The sequence below is a fragment of the Parasteatoda tepidariorum genome, chromosome 5 (genome assembly GCF_982258835.1).
Source record: "Parasteatoda tepidariorum strain Cologne lab strain chromosome 5, Ptep-v5.0, whole genome shotgun sequence".
Taxonomy (NCBI): Eukaryota; Metazoa; Arthropoda; class Arachnida; order Araneae; family Theridiidae; genus Parasteatoda; species Parasteatoda tepidariorum.
Window position 1 is genome coordinate 75,341,515 of NC_141759.1, and position 27,999 is coordinate 75,369,513.

The following is a 27,999-nucleotide window of genomic DNA, read 5'->3' on the forward strand; positions in this document are numbered from 1 at the left end:
TACCTCATCAGGACGATTATTTCATACTTTGCCTAAATAGCATCCGGCATTTCAAAAAATAAAAATAATTGGTTTTGTTGGCGATGATCTCGTAAGGCGATAAAGAATCATGCATAGTACAGGTAAGGAAGATATTAACCTCGAAGGAAAAGTGGATGAATACCCCAAGGAAACTTTAATTGTCTTTCTCTACCTATTTTTGATCCGACATTTGTCAACCGTAAAAACACGCATCATAAAGAACTTGATGGAAATTTATATGGGAAAATATGTCAGCTAGAAAGATACACAGAGATGACGTGTTTGGAAAAGCATGGTATCAGGGATTTTAGACACAATCATTTTCTTAAAATGAAAGCTATTATAATTCATTTCTAAATAATAAAAAAATTAATATTTTTAAATGTAGATTTATAGAAACATTTGATAAAAAGCTTCTCGATATTTTAATTTTAGAAAATCCATCCACTTGTTCCATTGATTCCTATTTCTTCCCCTCGTGGTAAACGACTCTTCTATGAACCACATTAATTTTGTTACAAATATTACGAAAATTAGCAACTTTATTAAAAATTTGATATTTTAAGTAAATTAATCGGAAAAAATTTAAACTACATCACTAGATAATTTTAATATCCAAATTGCAAGCCACAGCTCTTGTGATACAGAAATACCAAATAACTTAATTCTATTTTTAAAAAAAATCCTATAACTTCTAATATTCTTTCTTATATACTCCTTCTTATATAATATATATCTGTAGTATATAATTCAGAAATAAATCAGGTAACAAATAAAAAATTGAACCACATCAAAATTGATTCAACACTACTTTGATTTGAAATATTACATAGGCAAATTTACAGATTTATATTTTTGGTACAAAAAGTATTTACATATTGAGATGTCCAAAATCACAAATGAACCTACTTAAAAATATATTATTTTTTAATCTAAAATTTCACAAATACTTAATAAAAAAAGTAAATATTGCTCCCCTAAAGATTTAGGTAATAGTTTTCTAATACAAACCTAAAATCTTGGAACATTTTCTAATACGCATGGTACATTTTCTAATAGTAAATATATTTTTGAAAGTACAACATGCACCAAAATACATTTTTTAGGACCAAATATTAATTATAGTAATTTGTTAGTGTTCGTGATATTTCAGGTTACGAAGTAAGGCTCAAAACGCACCTTTTCTAAATTATGCACTACTTTGTAATAATGGCTCTCAAAAAAAAAAAGGAGGGTGGCTACAATCAGGGAAATATAGTCTTAATAGTTTGGTCGGCGGACGAATGCTTAGACCTCTTCGTGTTAATTTTACTTCTTTGTGTTTTGTCCTATCAAGCAACAAATTTTAATAGAAAAATATCTTATCTTGAGATAAAAAAAATTAAATTAAAAATCACAAACTTTCGACTACTTTTCTGTAAACGACTAGTATTTTTTTTCCTAGCTGTTCCCTAGACTTTGAGAGTCAGAAATCCGAATCTTAGTACGGGAAAATCCCATCATTGAATCAAAAGTTATTCATGATTAGAGCCCAGAAGTTCAGGCAAAATGCCATAAATGCCCTTTTCTGCCTTTTTTAAACGTTTTCTTCTGAAAATGCCTTTTTCGTTCCTTTTGTTCATAAATGCCTATTTCTGTCTAATTTAAAAATTTTCTGCAAAGCTTTTTGTGCTTTTGACCGAGCTTAAACGCAAAATGAAGAAATTTTGAAGTACAGAAATGATTGACTGTCATCCGACGTATTGTAATGCATTTATAGAGATTAGGACTTTATTCCTTTTGTCTTATTAATATTTTCTCTCCGTCTCTTCGTGATGGCGTCACCTTCGTCGTGGCGTCACCTTCGCCCGATGCGCTTTGCAAGGAGAGAGAGAAAGGGAGTGAAAAGATTGGAGTTATTTTTACTTACAGTCAATAGAATTTATTCTTACTTACGGCCCATATAGCCTACACCATCGAATAACTCGTATGCTCTCTTATCTACAAAACGAATTCACCAAGCTGGTTGAGCACATTGTAGCAGGAGCGCGAAAAAGTTTTCTAGTACTACTAGTTATTTCTAAAATGCCTAAAGTAAAAGCCTACACAAGCAAAAAACTGGACAGTTTTGTGAAAGAATTTGGGTCGGATGTGTTTTCTACTGATGGGAGCATTCTGTTTTGTAAGACATGCGAGAAGTCAGTAAATTTTGAGAAGAAGTATTTTATATCTCAGCACTTGGAGACATCTAAGCATAAAACAGCAAAAGATAAAAAAGATGGGAAAACACCAACTCTGATTCCCACTTGTTTTCAATTATCTTTTCGCAAATCGGAATTTGCAATGGATTTATGCAGATCATTTGTAGATGCCGGCATTCCGCTGTGGAAACTTGAAAATAAAAGTATACGAGCTTTTTTGCAAAAATATACGAATCAAAGTGTGCCCTGTGAATCAACTTTAAGGAAAACTTATTTAGATGACTGTTATACCGAAGTTCTTAAAACTATTCAAAATGAAATCGGAACGAAAAGCATATGGCTATCTATAGATGAAACGACAGATGTAACTGGACGATATGTTGCGAATGTTATTGTTGGTGTTATGGACCCATTTGAAAAACATAAAATCTTTTTGTTGACATCTGAACAATTGCAAAAGACTAACAGTACTACAATTGCACAGTTGTTCACTAATGCACTGGCTTTACTTTGGCCAAATGGTACTGAGCATGAAAGAGTGCTATTATTTCTTACAGATGCAGCCTCCTACATGAAAAAAGCTGGAAATGCCTTAAAAGTTTTATTTCCTAATATGATCCATCTAACGTGCCTTGCTCATGCATTGCACAGGATAGCAGAGGAAGTAAGAGGTCTCTATCCTGAGGTAGACTCGCTTGTTTCTAGTGTGAAAAAAGTATTTGTGAAAGCCCCTTCAAGAGTTCAAAGAAATTGCACCAGACATTCAATTACCTCCTAAACCGATCCTTACGAGATGGGGAACATGGATTTCAGCAGTCTCATACTACTGCACAAATTTTGAGGAAGTTACTCGAGTCCTTACCAGCTTTTCGGATGAAGAGGCAATATCCATAAGAAAAAGTAAAAATCTGCTTAGCAGTTCTAAAATTAAAAATGAACTGACTTTTATTTCAACTTATTTTGGGAAGCTCCCTGGAGCTATTGAACACATGGAAAAAAGAAATATGTCTTTGTCCGAGTCACTAAAGATTTTCGATAATATTATTGAAGAACTAATGTCTGTGCCTGGACCATTTGGTGACATAATAAGGAAGAAATGTGAAAGCGTCATCTCTGCAAATACAGACTTTGAATGCATCAAGGACATTGCAAAAGTACTTTCTGGTGATAGTACAGTTGAATTAACCATATCTCCTACCATGGCAAGTTGTTTTAGGTACGCGCCCATAACTTCTGTCGAAGTAGAAAGATCCTTCTCTTTGTTTAAAACTATATTGACTGACAGGAGACAAAATTTCTCTTTCGAAAATTTGAAAAAGCATCTAGTTGTGATGTGCAACAACAACCAATCATCAGAATAAATTTGCATACAATATTATTGTAAGTACGAGTTTTAAATTTTTATTTCGCACCTACGCAGTTGAGGGTTTTTTTTTGTGCAATTATGTCCACTTCTTTTGTACTATTGCTACGGCAGTCGAGTGAAATGAATATGTAGGTATACCGGATACTTCTAGCAACTTTTTTTATACCTTGGATACCTATATAGGCTTTTAGGCATTACCAACTACCATTTTGCTCCAATTTTAAGTGCCTTTTTTAAGTGCCTATTTCAAGCTTTTTAAATGCCTTTTTGCCTGCCTATTTTTGCATTTTTCATTGCCTGAAATTCCGGGCTTTATTCATGATATACCAGTATCTTATTTTGCGCACTGAACAACTATACGAAGATTATGCTACGATAAATCGCTTTTTTGCTTTGTATATTCTTCTACATTTCTTTCCAAAATAATCATAAACCATATTGTCTTCGCATTCGCTTGTTTTGTCGTGTAAAGCGAACAAACCATAGAAAAAGTTATTTTGATGATAACCATAGTGGTAAGACACACTATAATTATCATCATATCCATTGCAATCCCTTTCGATAATACTCTGATAATTGCAAATGGCGCAATGTGGATTTCGATAGTATAGATTAGGAATAATTCTTACCAGTGCCATATAAGCCAGACACTTATTTCGTGTACTGTCATCAGTCCAGTTTGAAGCGCAGTCTGATATTATTATGAAGTTATAGCAATAAGGAATAACATCTAGCACTTCTTCTGGAATAGATATATACAAAAATACATCGGTTTCATTTTCCTGATTGTAATCCAAGATCCAAGTCCATCTGGAAATATCAAAATGTAAGTTCTGTAACGAACCATTCACTTTTTCTGAATGACTCTCCAATTCTAACTTCCATGGCATTGGTTCTTGTCCCCCATAGTTTTTGTTACACGAGAAGCAATAGTAGTTCTTATACGAAATACCTGTTACAGGATCAGTAACGGGTACATTCAAAACAGGATTGTTTAATAGTTCAGCATTGCTATTGCAAAGTTCCTTGGTGGTTTTATTACTTTGGGAATCAGGATCACAACCGTATATCATGGGTACGTAATGAAACTTCTCGTCCTGAAAAACTGAATCGCAATATAGATGTTTCAGAGGTTTCGCGTATTTGTGTTTGTGTTTCGAGTCTACACAGCATGTTCCAAACAAACTGCAGTAGCTGTTACAGTTGCAGGTATAATGGTTAAGAGAATCTTCATATCTGGGTGATTTGCATGAATCTCTTCCCTCGCATGTTCCGTTTATGCTTTGGATGTCATCATATGTCACATCAAATAATGGTTCACAAGAATCTGATTCATTACACGTTACATTTATATTTTGGACATCATCATATGTCACATCAAATAATGGTTTACTGGAATCTGATTCATTACAAGTTTCGTTTATATTTTGAATATCATATGTCACATCAAATAATGGTTGACAAGAATCTGTTTCATTACACGATGTGTTAATCCTTTCGAAATCCTCTGATGTCACATTCGATAATGGTACGCTCCAACAATCTAAGTTTATTAAGGACCCGGATAACATCAACAGAACAATGGTAAGAGTTCCTTTCCATATTAATACCATGGTTAATTATATCTAGAAATAATACGATAGATTAATACTTAGTAGATTATATTTGAAAGAAAAATTTTAAATACCATTTATAAAATAGAACACAAGAAAAATGGAAAAAGTGAAATGCATGCATTATGTAACATATTTATATGGACATAGTGGTTGTAAAATGCTCTTTTAGTTGAATTCGGGTGATATAGTGCATTTATGGGTAAGTGTTCAGCTAAAATAATAAAGTAAAATAAAAAACTTAAAACTTCTTTTCAAGTAGATTAAGTAAAATTTTCAAGTAGACTTTCAGACCTAAAATGGAATGAGTAGAGTAATAACCAATGGGTAGAGTAATATTCAATGGTTTGTTTCGAAAGGGATTCTCTTTACGTTTTTCAATTGAAACAATACAAAAATAAAACTACTTTCATCTTCTCAGTTTACATGAAAATCGTATTTTTTAAATATTATTCCACTTATCGTTTCAGTTTTTTATGCTAGTTTGTTCATGTCAGAAAATTGTAAAAATTTCGATTGGTAAAAAATTTCCCTTGCGCTTTTTGAATAACAATTTTGACATCAAGTATAGAGCTGTAGCTAAACTAGATCAAAAATTAGTAGACATTTTAATCAATGATAAATTTCATTTGGGAATAAAATGACGATATAAGTTCACAGTTTGCAATGATCATGTACCAACAAAAATTTATGTAGTCATCCAGCACTAGATTTTTTAAAATTTTAAACATTATAGATAATCAAACAATGGCAGGTAATTTGATTTTCGATAAATTCCCATTAGGAATAATATGGTAGTTAATTCTACTTGTGTAATTCATAAAACGGTTGAACTTTGTTTTGTCATCGAGCAAGAAATTTCTTTGGGAATTATAGGACTTAAATTATTTGGAAAATGAGCAGAATTTTGATTGATTATAAATTCATTACGGCTATAAATTCCGACTGCAATGGTCAAATATCGATTAAAACTTGCCTCGTTATAAGCCATTACGCTTTGTAAGGATTCGAAAAATTTACAGAAAGTAGTCGAAATTTCGAATGATAGATCTCACGCCTATAGACTAGAAGTGCAAAAAAGTGATAGTGCTGTAAAATGCATTATAAATAAAGTGCATATTTTATTAATACGCAAAACAGAGCAATTTTTGTATATTTCTTTTCCTTTTTACACTACTATGTTCTTCTATAAATGAATAATAATCTTGTCTAGAAAATTAAAAAAATAATAATATTGACAGGAAAATTAAAAAAATAATAATATTGACAGGAAAATTAAAAATAAAATTATAATCTTGTCAAGATAATTTTTAAAAAATAATAATCCTGTCAAGAAAATTCTTAAAAAATAATCTTGTCAAAAAAAATAAATAATTACCCCGTGAAAAAATTAAAAAAAAAAATCTTGCCAAGAAACTTAAAGACAGAGATAATCTAGGTAACCAAAAACCTATGACTGTTACCCCCATGTTTGAAAGATAAAGAAAATGAATCTATTTGAATTATATTTTCCTGTTCGGCAAATTTAAATTTTAATATATAAATATAATTCATTGTAAATATTAATTTTTCAATATCTCACATTGCAAGAGAATTAAAACTACTTATTATTTTATACACATGAATTGCAGTAATATCTGCCAACGTCATCTAGCATCAATTCAATAAATGCTAGAACTTGCGTATTTCATTTAATTTTTTTTTTTGCTTCGAATTACGAACACAATAAAGAATTTAAATTCTAAACGTTTTTGCTACTACTCTTAATTATTTAACAATCCATGGAAACTCGTAGATAAACAAATACGTAACCATAGTGATCAATACTGTGGAAAATGAATATAAATTTTATTAATTGTTGGACGAAGCAAAGTGAAGCTTCACGCAAATTGTTGAAAAATCTTAACTATTATTTACACACTCATCGTATTTGAATATTAAATATATGAATATGAGTGTTGGTCGAATAACTTGCCAAAAATCCTATGTGAAGTTTAATTGTTATTCACACTCTCGCTGTATTTTTTTATACAATATGTAAATAAAAATACGACAAAGAAATTATAGCATTTTTAATTTCAAAACGATGTTAACAGTATACAAGATGATTTTTTACATTTATAAAAGTAGTTTGATTATTTAACAACTCAAGTTCTTGGAATTTTATAATGAGTTTCATTTTCCTACTAGTTTTGCATAAGAACTTACTTAATGACTCGGTATATTGCTGTGATCATTACTTGCAGTATAATATGTGTTATAAATTTCTGCACTTATTGTGTTATGGAGTTTCTGTCACTAAGGTAATAAAATTTCGACAAATGTAATAAATGTACAGGGCAGTAGATGCCGTTCAAGAATATTCAATGATTATGTGTAATTATCAGCTGTAGTTGCCAACTTGTAAATTCAAACTTTTTATAAGTTATAACGTTTCTGCTACGATGTTAAAAAACTCACACAAATATTTTTGATGTTTGTTGTTGACACGGGATTCCAAACTTAATTTGTAAGGGAAAACTTCTGTCATTAATGTGTCATGAATAATTTTCTGGCCAAATTTAATTTGCGTTTTCCTTTTTTGTCCTTTGTACAGTTCTAAATTCTCCAACTAAGTAATCATACATCACAACATCATGAAATTTGCTTTTTTTGTCACGAACAGAGAAAGATGCATAAAAGAAGTCATTAACCACCTTATTATCATCGAAGCCTGAGTTGCAAACCATGTTATCAATGGTCTGATAATTGCAAATGGCGCAGTGAGGATTTCGATAATACACAATAGAAGAACTACCATTGATTTTTATTCTCGCAAGAGCCATGTACGCTAAACACTTGATCCTTATGTTGTCATCAGTCCAATTTGAAGCACATTCTGATATCATTCTGCCCGTATAACAGTATGGTATATAACTTTTAATTTTTTCTGGAATTTGTGTATACAATGATACATCTGTTGCATTTGGTTTGTTGTGGTCCATGATCCATAACCATCTGACTTTATCAAAATAAAGATCTGGTAACGTGTTTGTTACGACTCTTCTATAGTAACTTTCTATAATCAAGTTCCATAACACTGGCTCTTCATCACCATAGTTTTCATTGCAAGCAAAGCAGTAGTAGTTCTTATACGAAATACCTGTTACAGGATCAGTAACGGGTATATTCAAAAAGGGATCGTTTAACAATTCACCATTGCTTTTGCACAGTTCCGTGGTGGTTTTATCACTTTCTAAATCTGGGTCACAATCGTATACCATGGGGACATGGTATATATATCCATCATTATATGTTTTACAGTCGACGCGCTTTAATTGCTTAGGATATTTATTCTTGTATGGTGAGTCAACACAGCAATTTCCTTGAAGACTGCAAGATTTATCATCACAGTTGCAGCTGTACTGGCCAAATTCTTCATATGTATAAGGTAATACACAAGAATAACTGTTACATGTTGCATTTATAGTTTCGAGATCGTTTTTGGTCACATCCAGGATAGGGTTGCTCAAACATTCGAGAATCACAAGAGGCCCACTCAACATCAATAGAACATAGGCCGGAAATGTTTTCCTTACGAGCTCCATGAGTGGTTTGATCTAAAAAATAACACAGAAGATGGATAATTAATGACCCTTTGACAGCAAACGCCTCAAGCGTGCATTATATCAAGATTTGCTTTCTGTGACGGCAGCCTTCCGCTTAAGAAATTGATCAAATTGATACATTTTAAGAAAAATCGGAGAAATTCTTATAAAAATTGAACATCGAACAATATCGGTTCTTTAAACCTGTGACCAATCTCCTTGATCGGAGCCCAGAAATTTATTCAAAAAAATTCATGTGCAATTGTAATAAAATATTTATCAACTATAAACTATGATTTAATTTGAAAATATTTATTGACTGAAATTTATTAATTATTTTAAAAATATTTCGTAAATGAATGCAAAATAGAGTTTTCCCATCATGTAGTTTTAACAATACTAGTCACAATTTTTTTTTTTTTTTTGTCATATATGTGAATTTCTGGACCTTAAGTGGCATCAGCAGTCCCTGGAAAAATTATTAGACGCACTATAAGATTCTATGTTAAATCTTAATTGGTTTGCACTTGTTTGCGCCCGTGTATCAATTGGTTAACTACGTAATTCAATACTTTAAAAATAAATTGGAGGTATATAAAAAATTCTCCTGAATAAAAACCCATTTCATATATGTTTAATTATAAAAGTATTGCCCATAAACTCGTGCTAAACATGTCATTTTAAAAAAACTACAGTGCGTCTAATAATTTGATCCAATTATTACAATATAACTATATAATACCTGATGCAACCAATATTCTGTATTTAGATAATATATCGTCTAATTTATCCAATCGTTGAATTTGTATTATATATCTCCGCATTTAATCAATTGATACTCGAACGTAGGCAAGTGCAAACCGGTTTCAGTCCCAAAAGAACAATCAAACTGTATAATATCACTTAATTAATTAACTGTATAATATCACTTAATTAATCACATAACTAAGATTTTACATGGAATCTTATAATGCGTCTAAAAATTTGGCCAGGAACTCTAGTCTAACTCTTGATTAGATTTTATTGTATGCATAAACGGAAATGTATGAGCTGAAATGCGGTTTTCGTTTAAATAAAAGTACATAATGACGTAAATAAACATTGAGAATAGTTATCGGTATCAATATTAAATATTTATTAAAAATAAGTTGCAAATAAATCTCATTGCAGGGTTTCGTAGCAGATTATGTTTCGCAAAATTATAACTGGATTTTAAAGTTAGGGAACCGCCGCTTTAAACTATTAAATAGGGCAAATTATCACTGTAACTATAGTAATTTTACTGCAACTATATATAATCCTTGAAATAAATGAAGTAAGAATAGTGAATAAATATTTAAGTGAGAGAGAAAAGAAATGCTACTTCGAAAACCCATGAATCATTGTCGAGAAAAGTGAGATTAAAAACGTCAAAACCTATGAATCATTATCGAGAAAAGTGAGATTAAAAACGTCAAAACCCATGAATCATTATCGAGAAAAGTGAGATTAAAAACGTCAAAACCCATGAATCATTATCGAGAAAAGTGAGATTAAAAACGTCAAAACATATGAATCATTATCGAGAAAAGTGAGATTAAAAGCGTCAAAACCCATGAATCATTATCGAGAAAAATGAGATTAAAATCGTCAAAACCTATGAATCATTATCGAGAAAAGTGAGATTAAAAGCGTCAAAACCTGTATGATTGAAAGAACAAAGCTGAGGTGGAGGGTTGGAAAGTGAAATTTTAAAACCTTTTCATGTTTACTGTGGAATTTAAACTTGCTTGGATGTTATTAATCTCGTCATCTCCTCGATAACAATTCGTCAGATTTTTATAACGTCTTCTTTTTTCCATGCTTAAATATAATTTTGCAATCCCTTACATATAAATGCTTTTTAAGCATATTTTTACAAGGATTCCAAAAATACATATTGAAGTAGGCATATAAAATGTAGTAATATCTACTTACATCATCAAACATTGTTAAAACATTTACATTCAAAAGAATGTTGCTATTTCTTTGAACTATTTAACCATGGAAACCCATTGATATTGATCAATAAATATGTAACCATAGTAACCACGACTGAAGAAGGTGAATATAAAAGGCTTTGTTGATTACTAAACTGAACAATGTGTAGTTTAGGCCTGTTTAGACGATCCAATATCTTGGACAGAGATTGATTGGTATTGATGGAAACTTGTTTTGCTTTGAGCTTTGATCGTGTAAACAAACATCCGAGAACTTGGTCCAACTTCTTGGACGATAGTAGAGCATGTTTTACTTTACATCCAAGTTTTTTCTCCCTTAACCAATCAGCGTCTTAGGTTTTGTGACGTCAACAATCAGGCAGCAAATTATGTCATCTTCTTGTCTGTTTTCATATATTTTTTGTCCAAATAAATTGATCTGTTGCGGTTAATTTGTGTTATTATGATTTTATTTAAATTTATTTAGTAATTTTAAACTTATGTAAGTATTATTTTATAATGTTGAATAGGAACAATGCGCATGTGCAAGTTTTTCTTTCAACGAATCAGCGACATTCAAGAACTTGGATAGTGTCAACGAATCATCAAATTTCTTGGACAGAGTAAATCTGTCCAATTTCTCGGATTCAAGAACTTGGACCGTGTAAACAGGCCTTTAGAGAGATCTTCAAGTTTAAACCAGTACTTTAAACATATTTTTTTAATGTTTTTGCCCTACCTCTTCCCTTTCTCAAAGGTGATTTGTCAAATGGCAATTTTATCTTTTCCTTGTTTAACCTCTACACTTCTGTATAAACGAAAACAGCAACAAAAAACAATTTTACAGTTCAGAATTTCTATTTTACTGTCATAAGTCATAACAAGATAAAACAAAATATGAATTATACTGTCAGGGCGTCAAATAATTTGAGGTATACATACTTGGACTTCCAGTTTCAACTAAGTAAAAGATGGAATATGAAAAAAAAACGTAACTATTTCAAATTTTAAATTAAAATATTCAAATTCTTTTCTAAAGTCAAAAATAATGCTCATATTGTTATATTATGGTCTATTAAAGTACAACGATAAAAAAATTTAATAATTATTTTTAAAAAATTAAATAATATGAAGTGTGATCTAAGTACGATGCAATACTGCATTAAATCTCAGTTTCAAAATTTTCTAAATAAATAATTATTGAAAAGAATGTGACATTAATTATAAAAAATAATTAATTCTTGGATGTATTTTTTTTGTAACAGATACATATTTTTCTATTAATTTGACAATATTATTAGGAAAAGTATTTTTTTTTCTATGGGTAAGAAAATATAGCGAAGATTTTTTTCTAATTATATTTTAAACAGTATGAAAGCAATTATATATTAATTTCTCTTTTATTCTCTATTGTTTAAGTTCAGAAAAAAACTATGTTACATCCTTTTTTATGTATATATAGTTTTTTCTTTTTATGATTATATTTTAGAAGAGCTGGCAGTTCAAAAGATATAATTCAGAATTAATTTCTTATATTCGAAAACATTTGAAAAACATTTTTGTTAGTGTAATTAAATATAATAAATAATAATAGAAACAATAGTTTTCTTTACGAAATATAGCCCTTTTCCAATGCATTGTAAGGATAAATAAGTGACAGCGAAAAAATTATTTTGCAAAATGTGCATCTTTTTTAACAATCATTAAATAATTTAAAAAGCTTAGCGAACTAAAAAAAGTTATTGTAAATGTTCAAAAGTTATTGCAAAAGTTATTTTTCCTAAATAAAAAAGAATTTAGGAGTTCCCTACTACATTCTTTTGACGATATAACCAGAATATTTTCATTTCCACAAGAGGAAAAAAAATGGAATAAAATTGTCTAAATGGAATGAAATACTTCATAAATATTGAGACAAATAAGAAATCAAAAAATTTAATATCTGAATTTAAAACGCAACATTGCATAACATTATTGTTAAATCAAAACAATTAAGAAGTCAGATATTACATTCTCTACATGAGAAAATATAGCCAACATTTTTTATCATTTTACAAATAGAAAAAAGAACGAGAACTTAAAATACAAATACAGACAAAGTAGAAATTTAAAAAAAAATTAAATTTCCGAATTTAAGCACATCATTGCGTAGCATTATTTTTAAATTAAAACAATTTAGAGATTAGACATAACATTCTCTATATGAGAAAATATCGCCAACATTTCTTTTATTTTACGAAAAGATAAAATAAATAGAACTTAAAATACAGATTTATAGACAAATCAGAAATTCAAAACAATTTAATCTCTGAATTTAAACACAACATTGCGTATTTTAAATCAAAACAATTTAAACATTAGACATTACATTCTCTATATGAGAAAATATAGCGAACATTTTTTTTTCATTTTACGAAAAGAAAAAATTAATAGAACTTAAAATACAGATTTAGACAAATCAGAAATTCAAAAAATTTAAATTCTGAATTTAAAATACAACATTGCAAAACATTATTGTTCAATCAAAACAATTTAAAAGTCAGACATTACATTCATTCTCTGTATGAGAAAATATAGCCAACATTTTTTTTTTCATTTTACGAAAGAAAAAAGAAATAGAACTTAAAATACAGATGTAGACAAATTAAAAATTCAAAACAATTTAATCTCTGAATTTGAACACAACATTGCGTATCATAATTTTTAAATCAAAACAATTTAGAGATTAGACATTACATTCTCTATATGGGAAAATATAGCCAACATTTTTTTTCATTTTACAAAAAGAAAAATTAATAGAACTTTAAATACAGATTTAGACAAATCAGAAATTCAAAAAATTTAAACTCCGAATTTAAGCACATCATTGCGTAGCATTATTTTTAAATCAAAACAATTTAAAAGTCAGACATTACATTCTCTATGTGAGAAAATGTAGCCAACAGTTTATTTTTATTTTCAAAAGAAAAATGAAATATAACTAAAAATACAGATATAGACAAATTAGAAATTTTAAAAAAATTAATCACTGAATTTAAACATAACATTGCGTATCATAATTTTTAAATCAAAACAATTTAGAGATTAGACATTACATTCTCCTCTATATGAGAAAATATAGCCAACATTTTTTTTCATTTCACAAAAAGAAAAAATAAATAGAACTTAAAAATACAGATTTGGACAAATTAGAAATTCCAAAAATTTAATCTTTGAATTTAAAACACAACATTGCATAACATTATTTTTAAATCAAAACAATTAAGAAGTTACACATTATATTCTGTATATGTGATAACATAACCAGCATCCTCTCCGTTTTAAAAAGAAACAAAACAGAACTTAATCTTTACATTACATCTTTAGGAAAGTAAAATTTAAACAATTTTAAATAAAATATGCTATGCTGTAGTGCATGAAATAAAATCTGAATGAATTTCATGCAGTTACTGAAAGTGCAAATTTGTATGTATGAAAAAAAATTTTTCCAGGTACTTACAAATAAGAAAGCTCACCGATAGAATTTTTAAAAAAAGAAGAGAGAAATATAAATTTATTTAATTTCGTAGTTGATTATGCTATTAGTTGCTTTAAAAGAAAAACTGCAAAAAGTACTAATAACAATGTGTATATGAAAATATAACCGGCCTGCTTTGTTTTACAAAATAAAATACACTATCAGTTATTTTATATGGAGAAAAAATAATTTACTTATATAATTGTAGATAAAATACAATAAATTCCTTCTAAGCAAAATAATGTTTATGAATTCAACTAATATATGATATATTATGGAGCAGGATATAACTTGTAAATAAATTGCATGCAATTACAGAAAGTGCGAATTGGCATTTACAAATAGAATTCTTTCTACATGTTTACTATTAAGGCGAGCTCGTCTGTCATTTACTACATATCCACCTTTTGAAAAAATGCGTTCACAAGGAACTGACGAAGCTACCATGCAAAGCTTTGTTTTTGCAATTGTTGGAAATAAATGATAATTTTCTTTCCACCAAAGCAATGGATTTATTGTTAGGCAAATAACTGGCATCTAGGTATCTGTTCACTTCTACTGTCGCTGCTGAGAGAGCCGTTCCTAAAATTATAAGAACTTCATCCGTTTGATTCAATAAAATAATTAAAGTAAACTTATTATGACTGAACTTGAAAGCAAAGAGTGCTAAGGAGCTTTCAGAAACTTTTAAATAAGAAATTGTAAAAGCATAAGAAATTTACGCGAAAATTATAATATTAAGGGTATTTTATTAATTACAAATTTAAGAAAGTGTAAAATCTTGAATACTATTAAATGACCATCAATACATTTGAAAAAAAATTTATGTAACTGAGAAAAAAATCTTTAATAACCGGATTTAAAGAACTACAATTAATGGTTAACTTATTAAGATTTTATTTTAATTTAATTACTGCGTAACTACTGTTGAATATCTTAAGAATATAAAAAAAATTTCAAGTAACTAATTTTTAAAACTTACCTTGGGATTTTTGCGTTGACACTATAGAATCGAAATTGTTCCATGCAGACATTCTCTTAGACGGTTCTTGGGCAGATAATTCACTAGGTGGCATGTTTATTTTTTGGCTTAACATCCTTTTTTAACTTCAGATGCAACAAATTCAATAAGGCGTTTTTTCATAAATTTGGCAGTAGTTGTCTCCAAAGCTAATGTTTTATATCTTGGATCCAATATTGGACAAATGGTTACTGTTTCATTAAGTTGCACTCTTCCGAGTCTAGAAGTTAATCCGGTATTTAAATGTTTAAGAATATATTGTGTTATTGGCTGAAAAGATTTCATCGATAGTTTGTTGCACACAGATATTAGTCCTTTTACTATTACTGGTACTTTACTAGCCGTGACACATTTTTCGCCGCTTAGTTCTCTTGTTATCTCTTCGAATGGCCTCAAAACTTCAATAACTCCTTCACAAATAAGCCATTCGTTTTCCGATAAGCTCGGCAAATCTTTGTTTATTAGGACTATTGCAGTTTTAATAGCATCTTCTTAAGTATCTTTCTAAAATATAAAATGCAGAGTTACATCTAGTGACAACATCTTGAATCAATTTTTTTTGGTTGCTCAATTCCATTATTTTTTTTTAATAATTTAGCAATTTTTCATTGTATGTAGTGCTCCGTTTAAAATAGGCTACAACATTTTTAATTCTCTATTAATTCATGAAGTAGTTTCAACGCATCACGTACAATAAGGTTCAGCGTATGAGCTAAACCAGGAAAACGTTTTTCATATTTGTTGCATTATCTGTAACACAAACTAAAATTTTATTGATACATTAAATGCATCAGTTAAATCCTTTATTTTCATGGCCAGATGCGAAGCTGTATGAGAGTCATCATATTTCTTGCACCCCAAAAGTACAGTTTATAAATCGAAATCATTATCAATAAAGTGTCCAGTGACGGCCATTATTCTTCGATGTCTAGGAATCGATTGTTAGACACATACTATTCACATCCTTCATTTTCTCATGAATGATATATGAACATTCTTCAAATTTTGCAGGGAGCCAAGTACAAGAAATAGTTTTTCGATTAGGCAAATTATAGTTGGGGTTAAGAACCTTTACAAAACTCTTGAATCCTTTGTCTTCTACTATTGAAAAGGGTTGGAAATCTTGTGTGAATAGTTTTATGAATGCTTCATCTATTTTCTTTTTATCTGAAATAGTTACCTTTCTTGGTAAAAATTCTTGAATTAAATGTTGATGGAGGGAACTTGATGGTTGAACGATGACTGTCGGTTCGTCTGGTTCATCAATAATTGGAGAAATATCTGGTTCATCATTCGAATGGCTAGACCCAGCAACACAGGTTGCAATAGAAACGCCGGGAAAGATTTATTGATGGGTGTTGACGCAAAATATGTTTACTCAAATTTGTTACTGTACTTTCCTAAGATAACTTCGTGGCACAAAGCTTACATTTCGCTAATTTACTTTCACAATCGAGTCACGTGAAAAAAAATTCCACGCTTGACTAGATTTTTTGTTCATGAGTGAAATAACGTAAATTAAAATGCATAAAATATGACGTAAAAAATAAAGTTTTAGAGAAAAGATTGAAATATAAACAACTAACTTAAAAATTTAATAACAAAAATCGAGGGTAATGAAAGCATGCGTTCTGTTTCAAACTTGAAACTCAAATGATTATCAGAAAACACAAGTCATAGAAATTTAGAAGAGTATGTTCCGTTTCAAATATATATTCTTTTTACACTTAGACCGCCCCCACTCCCTTATAAAGGCGTCTCAAACTTCCTACTCTCTATTTTACTTATTTCTGTTCGCTCTTTTTTATGTGACATAGTTTATAGCACTATTTATTTCGTAACATTCAGTGCGTAAAGGCATTTTAGTCGGAAGTTTAAAATAAATAAATTTCTACTCATACCAATCTTAACTGATACATTAGTTCTAGAATATAAACTGAGGAATTTTACAAACATTAGATGTTAATCCTAATGTGGCTAATCGAAAAATAAACTAAAAGCTGGAACGAATTTCCAACGTATTTTAGAATTAGCAACAAGCAAAACTCATTCATTGAATAATAATAGTGCTTGAATAAGTAGTTATCCTTTACAATTAGTTTTCAAAACTTAATTAAAAAAATAATAAAAAAATCAATTAATCAAACTTTTAATATGTCATTTGCCTGATAATGTTTAAAACTTCAGTCAATTTTAGAGAAGATTATGAAGTCCTTTATTTTAATCTGCTACAGATTTTGAAAAAATAATGTTGAGACATTTTTCTGTAAATTCATAAACAAAAATATAAATATCTGTATTTCTTAAAGACAAATGTTGTAGCATGCTTCAAAAGTGTGTTGTACTACTTCAATTCAGTATCGTTTCTTTTTTCAGTAAAATATTTACTTTTATGAATTAAACTGAGATTTACTGAGGTTTTTTTTATCATTCAAAGTATTAGTTTTGAGTATTCGTCATATTTATTTCATCAAATTTTCCGAAAACATCGTTTGACTTACAAAAGATTTTCTCGCAAAAAAGTACACATTTCTTTTTAATGCTCAAACGTGACAAAAGAAATATAAAACATATTTGCTTTATAAGTCTAATCTACAAAATACCTTTTATACATTATGTAGCCAAATGCTCTGTTTCTTGTTCTCAAAGAATCCTAATAAAAAAATTATAAATCGACCCGTGACACACTGTGTATGATTTATCCCAAATGCTTTAAAAGATCCAGCAAATCCAGGAGAACCTAAACATTTCCAACTATATTTTTTTCTTAATATTCGTCCTCTAGAATTTTAAGTTGACAAAAATTAAATTAAATATAGGCTTATGAATTAAACTGAGATTTACTGGGACTTTTTTTTATCATTCAAAGTATTAGTTTTGAGTGTTCGTTATATTTATTTCATCAAATTTTCCGAAAACATCGTTTGACTTACAAAAAATTTACTCAAAAAAAAGTACACATTTTCTTTTTAATGCTCACACGTGACGAAAGAAATATAAAACATATTTGCTTTATAAGTCTAATCAACAAAATATAAATTGTATACCTTTTATACGTTATGTAGCCAAATGCTCTGTTTCTTGTTCTCAAAGAATTCTAATAAAAAAATTATAAATCGACCCGTGACACACTGTGTATGATTTATCACAAATGCTTTAAAAGATCCAACAGATCCAGGAGAACCTAAACATTTCCAACTATATTTTTTCTTAATATTCTTCCTCTAGAATTTTAAGTTGACAAAAGTTAAATTAAATATAAGCTTAAATTATTTTGCTGTGTAAACTTTTTCACGAAATAGATAATACAAAAACTTGCTCTAAACAAGATGTTTATTTGATACAAATTACGTTTTGTAAAAAGCCGGGAAGTTCTGCGCTTATATACAGGTTCTAGTTGCGTAACAAAATTTGTAAGTTTAAATATATAATTAAAGCTGATTAATTTTAAATCATTTGTTAAATCGAATATCTAGAAAACAAAGTTGTGTTTAAATTACTCTTTTTTTAAAACTCCTACAATTTTGGCAGGAGCCCTTATTTGCTGCCGCTCACCAGCCCCCTTGATTACTTCGCAACCATCGTCGTTTCTTTTTGCGAAACAGATCGTTTTTCTAGATCTGAAGGTACTCGCTTAATGTAAATATATTCTCTCCTTCGTTTAATCTTCTAACTACAATTCCCCAAAGATCTGTTTTGTGATTATTATTACAATCCCTTTGTTACCTAATCACTTCATTCTAACCCCACTTTCGTAAAATTATTTATATTTTCTGACATAATAAATTTAGTGAATTTTACTGATAGTGATTTATAATTTCATTTACTTAAATACCTAAAAGTTGTCTAACTGCATACATTGCAACCCAGTTCAATGCAACTTTTTAAATATAATTCGAATAACATCATTTTATAGTTTTAAACTAAGAGAAATATATGTTTACTAAAATGTAATTGATACAGCTTTGCCAATTTGCACGAGCTGAAACATTTAACAAATTAAATTCAACTAGAGCATAATCCGATATTTTTTTTAACATTTCTAAAAAAAAATAAACACCAGTATACGAATTTAGCATAATTTTTAAAGAAACAAGCCTTTTTATAACAATTCTAAACTTTTCGCGGATTATCTAAATAATATTTTCGTTTTGAAACAATTAGCACATTAGTTTAAAAATATCACATACTATGTAGCCTTTAATGATAATTTTTATGTCAAGTAAAATTCAAACCATTAACCCCTTGGGGACGGGTGATTCAGAAAAGCATTCGTACAAAATCAGAATCAGGATGTAATTAAATAAAAAACGGTAACTTAAATGTAGTCGTTTCTAATTTGACAGACTTACTTTGCTTTTATTTTAATTATTGTTAGCTTAATCATACATATAATCAATGTTAATACAAAGTACAACTAAATAGTTTTATTTTGAACTAAGTAATGGTGAATAAAATAAATCAAACAATTATAACTCCGCCCACAAATAAACTGCTAAAGAATTGCTTTGATTACCAGTTTTATCTTTTTACCCTGGTTGATACGGTTTCATGCTGTCACGTATTTGTGACAGTCGGCGCGAAAGGGTTAAGGGACAAAAATTCGCCAAATTAATTGTAACAGATTTTTTCCTTTCCTGCAGAATATTATCATTTAAAAATATATTATTTATTTTCTTCAAAAATTCAAAATAAATAAATCTCTTAAGCAACAAAATAATAGGCAATGCCAGAGAGACATCTATTTGTATGCGAGTGGACGAAATTCAGGGAAATAACAAATCACTCTTCACGTAGAACAGTGATTGAATTACCACAACAAATAACTATGAGGGAAGTACTAAAAAAAGTAAAGGACACGCCTTCATTTAAAGATATTGAGAGAGTCAATTCGCAACCACGGTCGATCTCGACCTCCAAAACGAAAGCCGAAAAAGAAACCCGCAGCGAAAGCTAGGAAGGTGGGGCGCCAACGGCGTAAAGAGGTGTCTGGATTCTCCAGTAAAACTCCTTCCCCCAAAAGACGATTGTAATTAATGCAGTAGGCAGCAGAAAAAGCCATTAAAAAATGTGGAGCACTTTCAAGTAAATGCAGGCCACAGTTACTCTATTGTAAACAATTCACTATTTCAAACAAAATATTCTGAATTTTTCTTTAAATGTACGAAATACAATAGTATGGACTTATTGAATAAACACCAAGATTAAACTTAATAACATTTATTAAAAATTAAGAAAGTGAAACATAAACAAATGAGCTTAAATTTAATGACCCCTAAAACTTTATTACTAAACTTCATTATTAAATCACATGCATAAAATATTTTGCCTACCCCAAACAACCATTAGATAGTTTCCTAATAGATCCATTACATCCATTAGATAGTCCGTAATCGACAACTTTTTGCTTCCTTTGGCTGAAAGTTTAAAAATTGTTCCTCCTTTTTTACAAGAAAAAAAAAATATTTAAGTATTATTCTACTACCCTTCATCTTCTCTGTACTATTATATTACCCCTTCATGCTTCGTTATAAGTTCAGCATTTTAAAGTAGACGAAATAAAAAAGGATAAACATTGGGAGAAAAAATATAGTGTTTGATAATATAACTTGCATACAAAGAAGTGTCACCCCCCTTCTTATAAGGGAATAAGAAGTTGAAATATTTATTGTCTTAAAAAAAGAAAGAAAAAAAAATGCGAAAGAGAGAGAGAATAAGACCGAGGAGACTCGTATTTTGTAGGAAATTTTTGAGAATTTTTTTTTTATTTTACATGTAGGAAATATGTATCAATATCAAAATTAGGAAAAATATTTGAATGCTTCTACTTTTTGTATCACAGAAGGAAAAAAAATTAAAACAAGGAATATGCAATTATAATCAACCTGTCCCCCCCCATGCCCGAGCATCAAAAGGACAGGGGGGACAAATCCCCACGTACCCGACATTCCTGCAAATAAACTTAACCTGCAAACTAGCAGGCAAGGCTATCACAAAATTCTTGCCTATTTTTAAATACAAATTTGTTCAAAAATACTAACCTGTTTCACCTGTTCCAAAATACTAGGCTGTGACAAAATATTGCCTGTTCCAAAATACTAGCCTGTGATAAAAATAACAGGCTGTTCCGATATAGCATATTTAAAATATTAGGTGGTAGTTTTATTAATAATAGGTTGTTAAGACACAGAAGTAGAGCCACAAGGGGGGGGGGCTAGCAGTGAACTATCAATAACTTTAATATTTTTTTTTTTTTTAAATTTAAACCTTAGAAACTCTATTTTTCATTAAGAAATTTAAGGCACCCTAAATGTATTTTAACAATATAATTGCAAAATAATCATTTCCTTAGGAGTGAAATAAAAAAAAATTAAAAAAAGGCATTTAATGATTTACTTCGATTTTAATTTTAATGAAACGAAATTTAAGTACTATTATTAATTTATGATTGGAATTAATATTTAAGTTTATAGAACGACATCTAGTTTTATCGGAACTAAATTTTATGACTTTTATTGCAGCTCTTTTATTTTTTAGACTATGAAAACACAGAAATTGAGCTTTACCATGATTTCACATATACGTTACAAAACTTATCGTATGCTACTCACGTCCCGCAGTGGACTGATCGTTAAATTCTGCTACACGGTTCCCATCAGATCACCGAAGTTCATCACTGTCTGCCGTCAGTGTGTGGATGGATGACCACTTGGATCAGTCTGCGTAGGGACCGACGGTGTGCGGTACTGGTCGTCGTTAAATTGTTTCGTCGTAAAGTTCTCCAATTCGCGTACAGGTCGTCGGGCTACCGAAGCGGGGATGACATGACCTCTGTAGAGGATCAAAATTGTGATGGCATGTATTCGGATCATCCTCAGGGATGCTTCCCAAACCGTCGCCAATAGCCCATTGTGCAGCTCTTGTGCGACATAAATGAACTACAACGTATGCTACTCACGCGAGAAGTTTTTAATTCTTGCTGATACAAGTAAACAGTTTTTTAAAGTCTATAAATTGCTTTAAAGTTCAGAAATATCATGTTTACACTTACAGGGAGGGGAAAAAAGACTGTCGAAAACATTTTGTTCTATAATCGGATTTTCACGTTTTAAGTGCTATCTATAATAAGTCAAATTCTTTGACTAAACCGATCTTTTGCTCGATGAATTTGGGTTATTTGTTTTTCCTTTTAATTCTATTTAGGCTTGTTAATTTTACTTTTTACGTATTCCATGCAAAAAAAAAAAAAAAAAAAAATTAAATAAATAAATAAATAAAAAATTTAAACGAATTAAAAATATTTATTCATTGTTATAAAATTTGTTTAACTAAGGGAAATACAATGTAATCTTTATGAAATTATTACTTAATTTATACTAATTTGTTTAATAATGGTTGAAACAATTTTGAATACCAAGGCGCATTAACTCATATATCATTTTAAACAACGTAATTTTAAATGACACAATGCGAAATTCGAATGAAGTCATGTCTTTTTGAAATTTCTTAACTTAGAAACGACTTGATCAATAATGTTCAAATTTTGCATTTTAAAATTACATAGTTAAAATGATGTAAAATTTACATAGCTTAAATTTTAGTTTTCTTCTAATGTTAAATAACAAACAATAATAGATAATTATTTAAAATTAATTTTTACATTCAATTTTCTTTGGATAAATAAATTTTATAATTGTGTGATCAATATTTTCAACTAGCTTTAAAATTTCTTGATATATGGCGATCTATACTCGTTAAATTATTAGATTTAAAACAGCTCTAAAAAATTATAATACTAAAAATACAAAACTTGTATAGATCCTCGCAATGTCTGGCTACAGCCCTGTAATAATAAATAAAACGTGATTTTTTTTTTCTTATTGTAAAATGTGCAAAGATTGCCAAAAAACAGTTTAACATTTTTAAAAAGATAATTGAATTAAAATTTTTGCCTAGTATTTTGGAAAAGTCCTTCGGAAGTAACCTTTTATTTTTATAACAGGTATGATTAAATAACAGGTTCCAAATACCTGTTCTAGAAAATATTGGACATCTCTACTCCTTCCTAAAAGGAGTAATTAATATTCTGACAGGCAACGAGCAAGGTTGTCCGGCTTAAGCTTATTTGTTTATGTTTCACTTTCCTAGTTTTTAATAAATATTATTAAGTTTAATCTTTGTGTTTATTCAATAAGTCCATATTCACGAACCGCTGATACCACATTTCTCTTATGATTTGATTTTGTGTATTTCTCGCATTTTTCCTGGACCTTTGCAGAACTTTCGGGGTACTGAGGGGGCAAATTTTGACATTTGTCTGACTCTCTCAATAGAATAGGTTTTGTTTTATGGCTTCCGGAACTATTACCCCCTGAAGACGTCGGCTTCGGTGGCCATATTTTTATTTCCATTTTTTTCCTTATTACTTGAATTCGATGCATATTTAAGTACGGATGTTTATTTTTAAAAAATCAGGGTAGTTTAACTTTTTCACCACTCAGAGAAATTTATGGACGAAAGAGTTGCCAACGAAACCAGCAAAAGCAAACATGCTGTCGAAATTTGCTGAAACACTAGATAAAAAGGTGAAATAAAACTAGTTTCATTGATTGATAAAACTTGGATGTGTTTCTAATAATGGTCTTTCAACTTCTCTCTGTTTGCACTTGAAAAGGAAAATAAATAAATGTGGAAATGAAGCAAAGAAAAACTCCTGTACCCGAGAGAAGCAAATCAAACAGGATTCCAAGGCATAAGCTGAAAAGATGCTCATATTGATGCTCTGGTATCGTGTTTCATACACATGAATGTTGAATCCCAAGGTAACGAAATGCGTTCTCCAACTCTACATAGCCCTTGGGTATGCAGCTTGACCTGATTAGCCTCTCTGTGCCACCACAGTTTTCTTTATTTTTGTCTTTTCCCATATTATTTTTTTTTCTTTGGTGACTTTACAATATCTATTACAAATCTGCTTTGGTATCCACATTAACCTCGAGAAAATATGTCTTAAGTGTTCAAATCATGTCTGTTTTTTTTTTCACCTCTATCGTTTTGGAATCAAATGAAGTTCATTCATTATCAACTAAATTTGTACTCTCTGTTATTTTTAAATATTACTTATTTTTAAACATTGAAGTAATAGGTAATAACACATTGTTATAGTAAAAGCTTTTTTTCATACTGACACTTCCTCAATTTGAATAAAATAGTAGCAAAAGCTAAGAATATTTTTTTTACGTGGGAAACAAATCTTACAGTTAAAGATATTCCTGTAAATTAAAAAGATTCGTGAAAATTGAGAATTCACTTGTAAATTAAGAATATTATTAACAATAAAAGTTATTCTTGAAAGACAAAAGATTCTTGCAAATTAAAAGCAATTTTGTAAATTAAAAAATAAACCAGGGAGTTAAGAATAAATATTCTTGCAAATTAAGAAAACGTTTGAAAATGAAAAATATTTTTGAAATATAAGAGTGTCCTCATAAATTAAAATTATCTTGAAATTTTAGTATAATCCTTGTACTTTAAAAAAAATATTTGAAAAATAAAAATATTCTTGAAAGTTAAGAGTACTTTTAAAGTAAGATTATTTTGTATGCTCGTAAATTCAGAGTACGTGAAGAATAAAATTATTCTTGAAAATTAAGTACAGCTTTATAAATTGAGAATAATCGTGTAAATTATTCTTGATAGTTTTGAATTTCTTTGCAAATTAAGAATATTTTATTAATTAAGTATATATTTTCGCATGTTAAAAATATTCTATTATTTTGTTACATAAAAAGGGGAAAATTTAAAAACTATCATATCGCTGATGAAGAAACGTCACATATTTGATAAAGGATTTTTTTCTAAAATTCCACATCTTTCAACTCTAAGTTTTATGTGAAAACAATTTAGAGAACTAAACTGAAGTTACCCATGGTAAAGAATAAAAGCAGAAATTTTCTAACATAACAGATTTAAAAAACCGTATTTAATGAACAAAGATATTTATCTATGCGGCTTTTCATATATCTATTGAAACTTGTATGTTATGATGGAGAAAATTCTTTTTAAATATTTGTTAATAATAAATAATTTCTTAAAATATTTGTTAATAATAATTTTAAAAATATTTGTTACAACTGGTAAAACTGTTTTTTGAAGAATCAGGAAATTCTGAAGTAATTCTTAAAAAAATAGTCCAATTATGAAATTAAACGCTCATTACTCAAAATTGTGATTCGAAAAACGATATTTAATTAGTGATATTTCAGGTTGTTTTAATAAAAATTAAACAATTTTTGAATTTTTTGCGTGTTGAAATAGTAGTTGTTTTGGTCACTTTCAGTTGTCACTATCTTATTTTTCTGACGGTTTGCTGTAAAAATATTATTAAAAACAATTGTTTTGTTGCATTTTAATTTCTTTCGTCGTAAACAAAGCTGACTAATCTTGTGTACGGCTGTAATATTAGATTTTGGGTTTCTCGGAAAATATTTTTTTTCTTTATGAAAATAAAATACTATTTCTTATAGTGAATGATTATTTCATAGAATTTTATATTATCTATTCTGATCCATTATCTTCTCCCAACCTTCAGGTAGAATCTCTAGCTTAAAACATTTGTGTTCTTTACTGGCACAAAGCTAATTGAGGTTGACTTTTGACCTCATTTCTTATAACCTTCCTTGAACCCAATTTTGAGTTTACGGCTACCAATGTTGAACGTTTTTGTTAGTAAACCAGTGTTGGCACTTACTTAGTATCAATGCATCCTCTCCATACAGATCGGATAATATTTTTCTTGATTGAACAGTATTTTTAACTTTTCGATCGTGAAATATATAAAATATGCCGAGACCCTTCCTCTATCAGCTTTCAAAATTTCTATTGATTATACATAGATGCCAACTCTTCCGGTTTTCCCGGAAGATTTTATTTTCATATTTAAAGTGCTAGCGAAATTCATGTTATTTCACTAAAATTTTTGAATTATAATAATAGTTTTAAATCAGTTTGACCACCACCACATATAAATAATTGCAACAAATATATAAAAGCATATTATTCCTTACGATAGCGAATTTCAACCAGATTAAAATATAAATATATCTTTGAGGAAGGTAGTTTTTCGGTAATTCTTTTACTACCACTTGGAAAATCCATTCTCGAAAAGAGTGAATGTTGGCAGGTATGGATTATATGACTTAAGTGTGAAGTTGGTTGTGAAGAAATACAATAACTTTCCGAACGAACCAATAGTATTCTAATTTGCTACCCTTGCAACTTTATTTATTTTCTAGAGCCACTACTGCGCAGATGAACTTTAACGTTCTCACGGATTTTTGATAGATTCAAATAGTAGTAAAACTTTGTGTAAAAAAAGCATTTCGTGTCGATCAAAAAGATAATAAATGATCGAGTATTGCCTACTTTTTGTCAACATTATATAATTTTTCAAAGACACATGAGATTCCTGATTTTATTTTGACGTAAATTGTTTCACTATAAAATAAGGATTTTAAACATACCTTTAATTAGATTCAAAGTAGAAGAGCGTAGTGCAGTGATTAAAGCAAATCCAATTCCACTTTACGAACGAGATCGTTTAATAAAGAACATGCTTCAGAGAAGAAAGTAATTCGCGTTCTATGGTAAATATCAAGTAGCAGGCTAAATAAGAGATCAAAACCGGATCGGGTAAGATTTCTCTTTAGTCAAATAAGTTGATAATTTGTCTTCTTCAGGGCTACAAGTGAGACGTGAATTAAGTAATAGCTGTATTTATATCCGTTTAACAAAATACGTATTTAAAATGAATGCACTTTTTGACCTTGTCATACCTGCCAACTTTCACTCTTTCCGAGAATGGATTTTCAGAGTGGTTGTAAAACATTAAACGATCTGACACAAAAATATATTTATATATTTTGATCCCGTTGAAATTCGCTTGCGCAATGATTATTATGCTTTCGTATATTTATTGTAATTATTTATATGTAGTGGTGGTCAAACTCATTTACAATTATCATTATAATTCAAAAAGTTAATTGGAATAACCTGAGTATTGCTACCACTTTAAATATGAAAATAAAATCTTCGGCAAAATCCGGAAGAGTTAACAGATATGTTTTGTTAATGTCAATTCGCGTATATTATTATAAACTGTTGTTGCACATTTAAAGGTGCGGTTTCATTACTGTTACATAATTGATGATAATTACAATAAAAGAAAGTAATTCTGTTAGAAGGAGTAATTTGTGACTGAACTTAAGTACATCTAATGTAACACGCTCAAGTATTTTCAAACAAACCAGAGCAATTATGGTTTTTCAAACAGATACAGTGCTATCAATATTTTTAAATAAAATGTTTTAAATAGATTCAGCACAAAAATCAAGAGTTTTCAAGGAAATACAATAAAATATGGGCTATTTTAAATCGATATAAAAACATCAGATGTTTTTTTTATACATACTTCATAATCAGGTAGTTTCAAACATATCACAATCATGGGTTTTCGAATATATACATCACAATCAGGTGGTTTCGAACAGATTGCAATCATGGGTTTTCCAATAGATACCACGCAATCAGATGGTTTCGAATGTGGTTGTGTATGATTTGCATCACTCTATATTTATAAACAATACATTACCCCAAGTAGCAGAATTTACGGAGTGAATCCAAATCACTATCCTCACAGGTCCAAATTTATCTGCGACCTTAACGCAGTCGGATAGTA

At 29.4% G+C, this 27,999-nt stretch overlaps 2 protein-coding genes across 2 annotated transcripts; both read right to left on the bottom strand.

Moving 5' to 3' along the window:
- Window positions 1-1,633: 1,633 nt before the first annotated feature.
- Window positions 1,634-5,288, bottom strand: LOC147809522 (uncharacterized). The gene has a single exon (XM_087164253.1). It carries the CDS (start codon window positions 5,178-5,180, stop codon window positions 3,933-3,935), a length of 1,248 nt encoding a protein of 415 aa, XP_087020379.1. The 5' UTR covers window positions 5,181-5,288; the 3' UTR covers window positions 1,634-3,932.
- Window positions 5,289-7,237: 1,949 nt separating this feature from the next.
- LOC122272811 (uncharacterized) lies at window positions 7,238-27,011 on the bottom strand. Its single transcript, XM_071186005.2, has 2 exons — window positions 26,786-27,011; window positions 7,238-8,779 (listed from the first exon to the last, which is right to left on the bottom strand). The coding sequence occupies exon 2, from the start codon at window positions 8,765-8,767 to the stop codon at window positions 7,742-7,744; it is 1,026 nt and encodes a 341-aa protein (XP_071042106.2). The 5' UTR covers window positions 8,768-8,779; window positions 26,786-27,011; the 3' UTR covers window positions 7,238-7,741.
- Window positions 27,012-27,999: the final 988 nt, after the last annotated feature.

Excerpts from the sequence above, each read along its gene's own strand:
- LOC147809522 (XM_087164253.1), bottom strand. The coding sequence starts at position 5,180 with ATGGTATTAATATGGAAAGGAACTCTTACCATTGTTCTGTTGATGTTA.
- LOC122272811 (XM_071186005.2), bottom strand. The coding sequence starts at position 8,767 with ATGGAGCTCGTAAGGAAAACATTTCCGGCCTATGTTCTATTGATGTTG.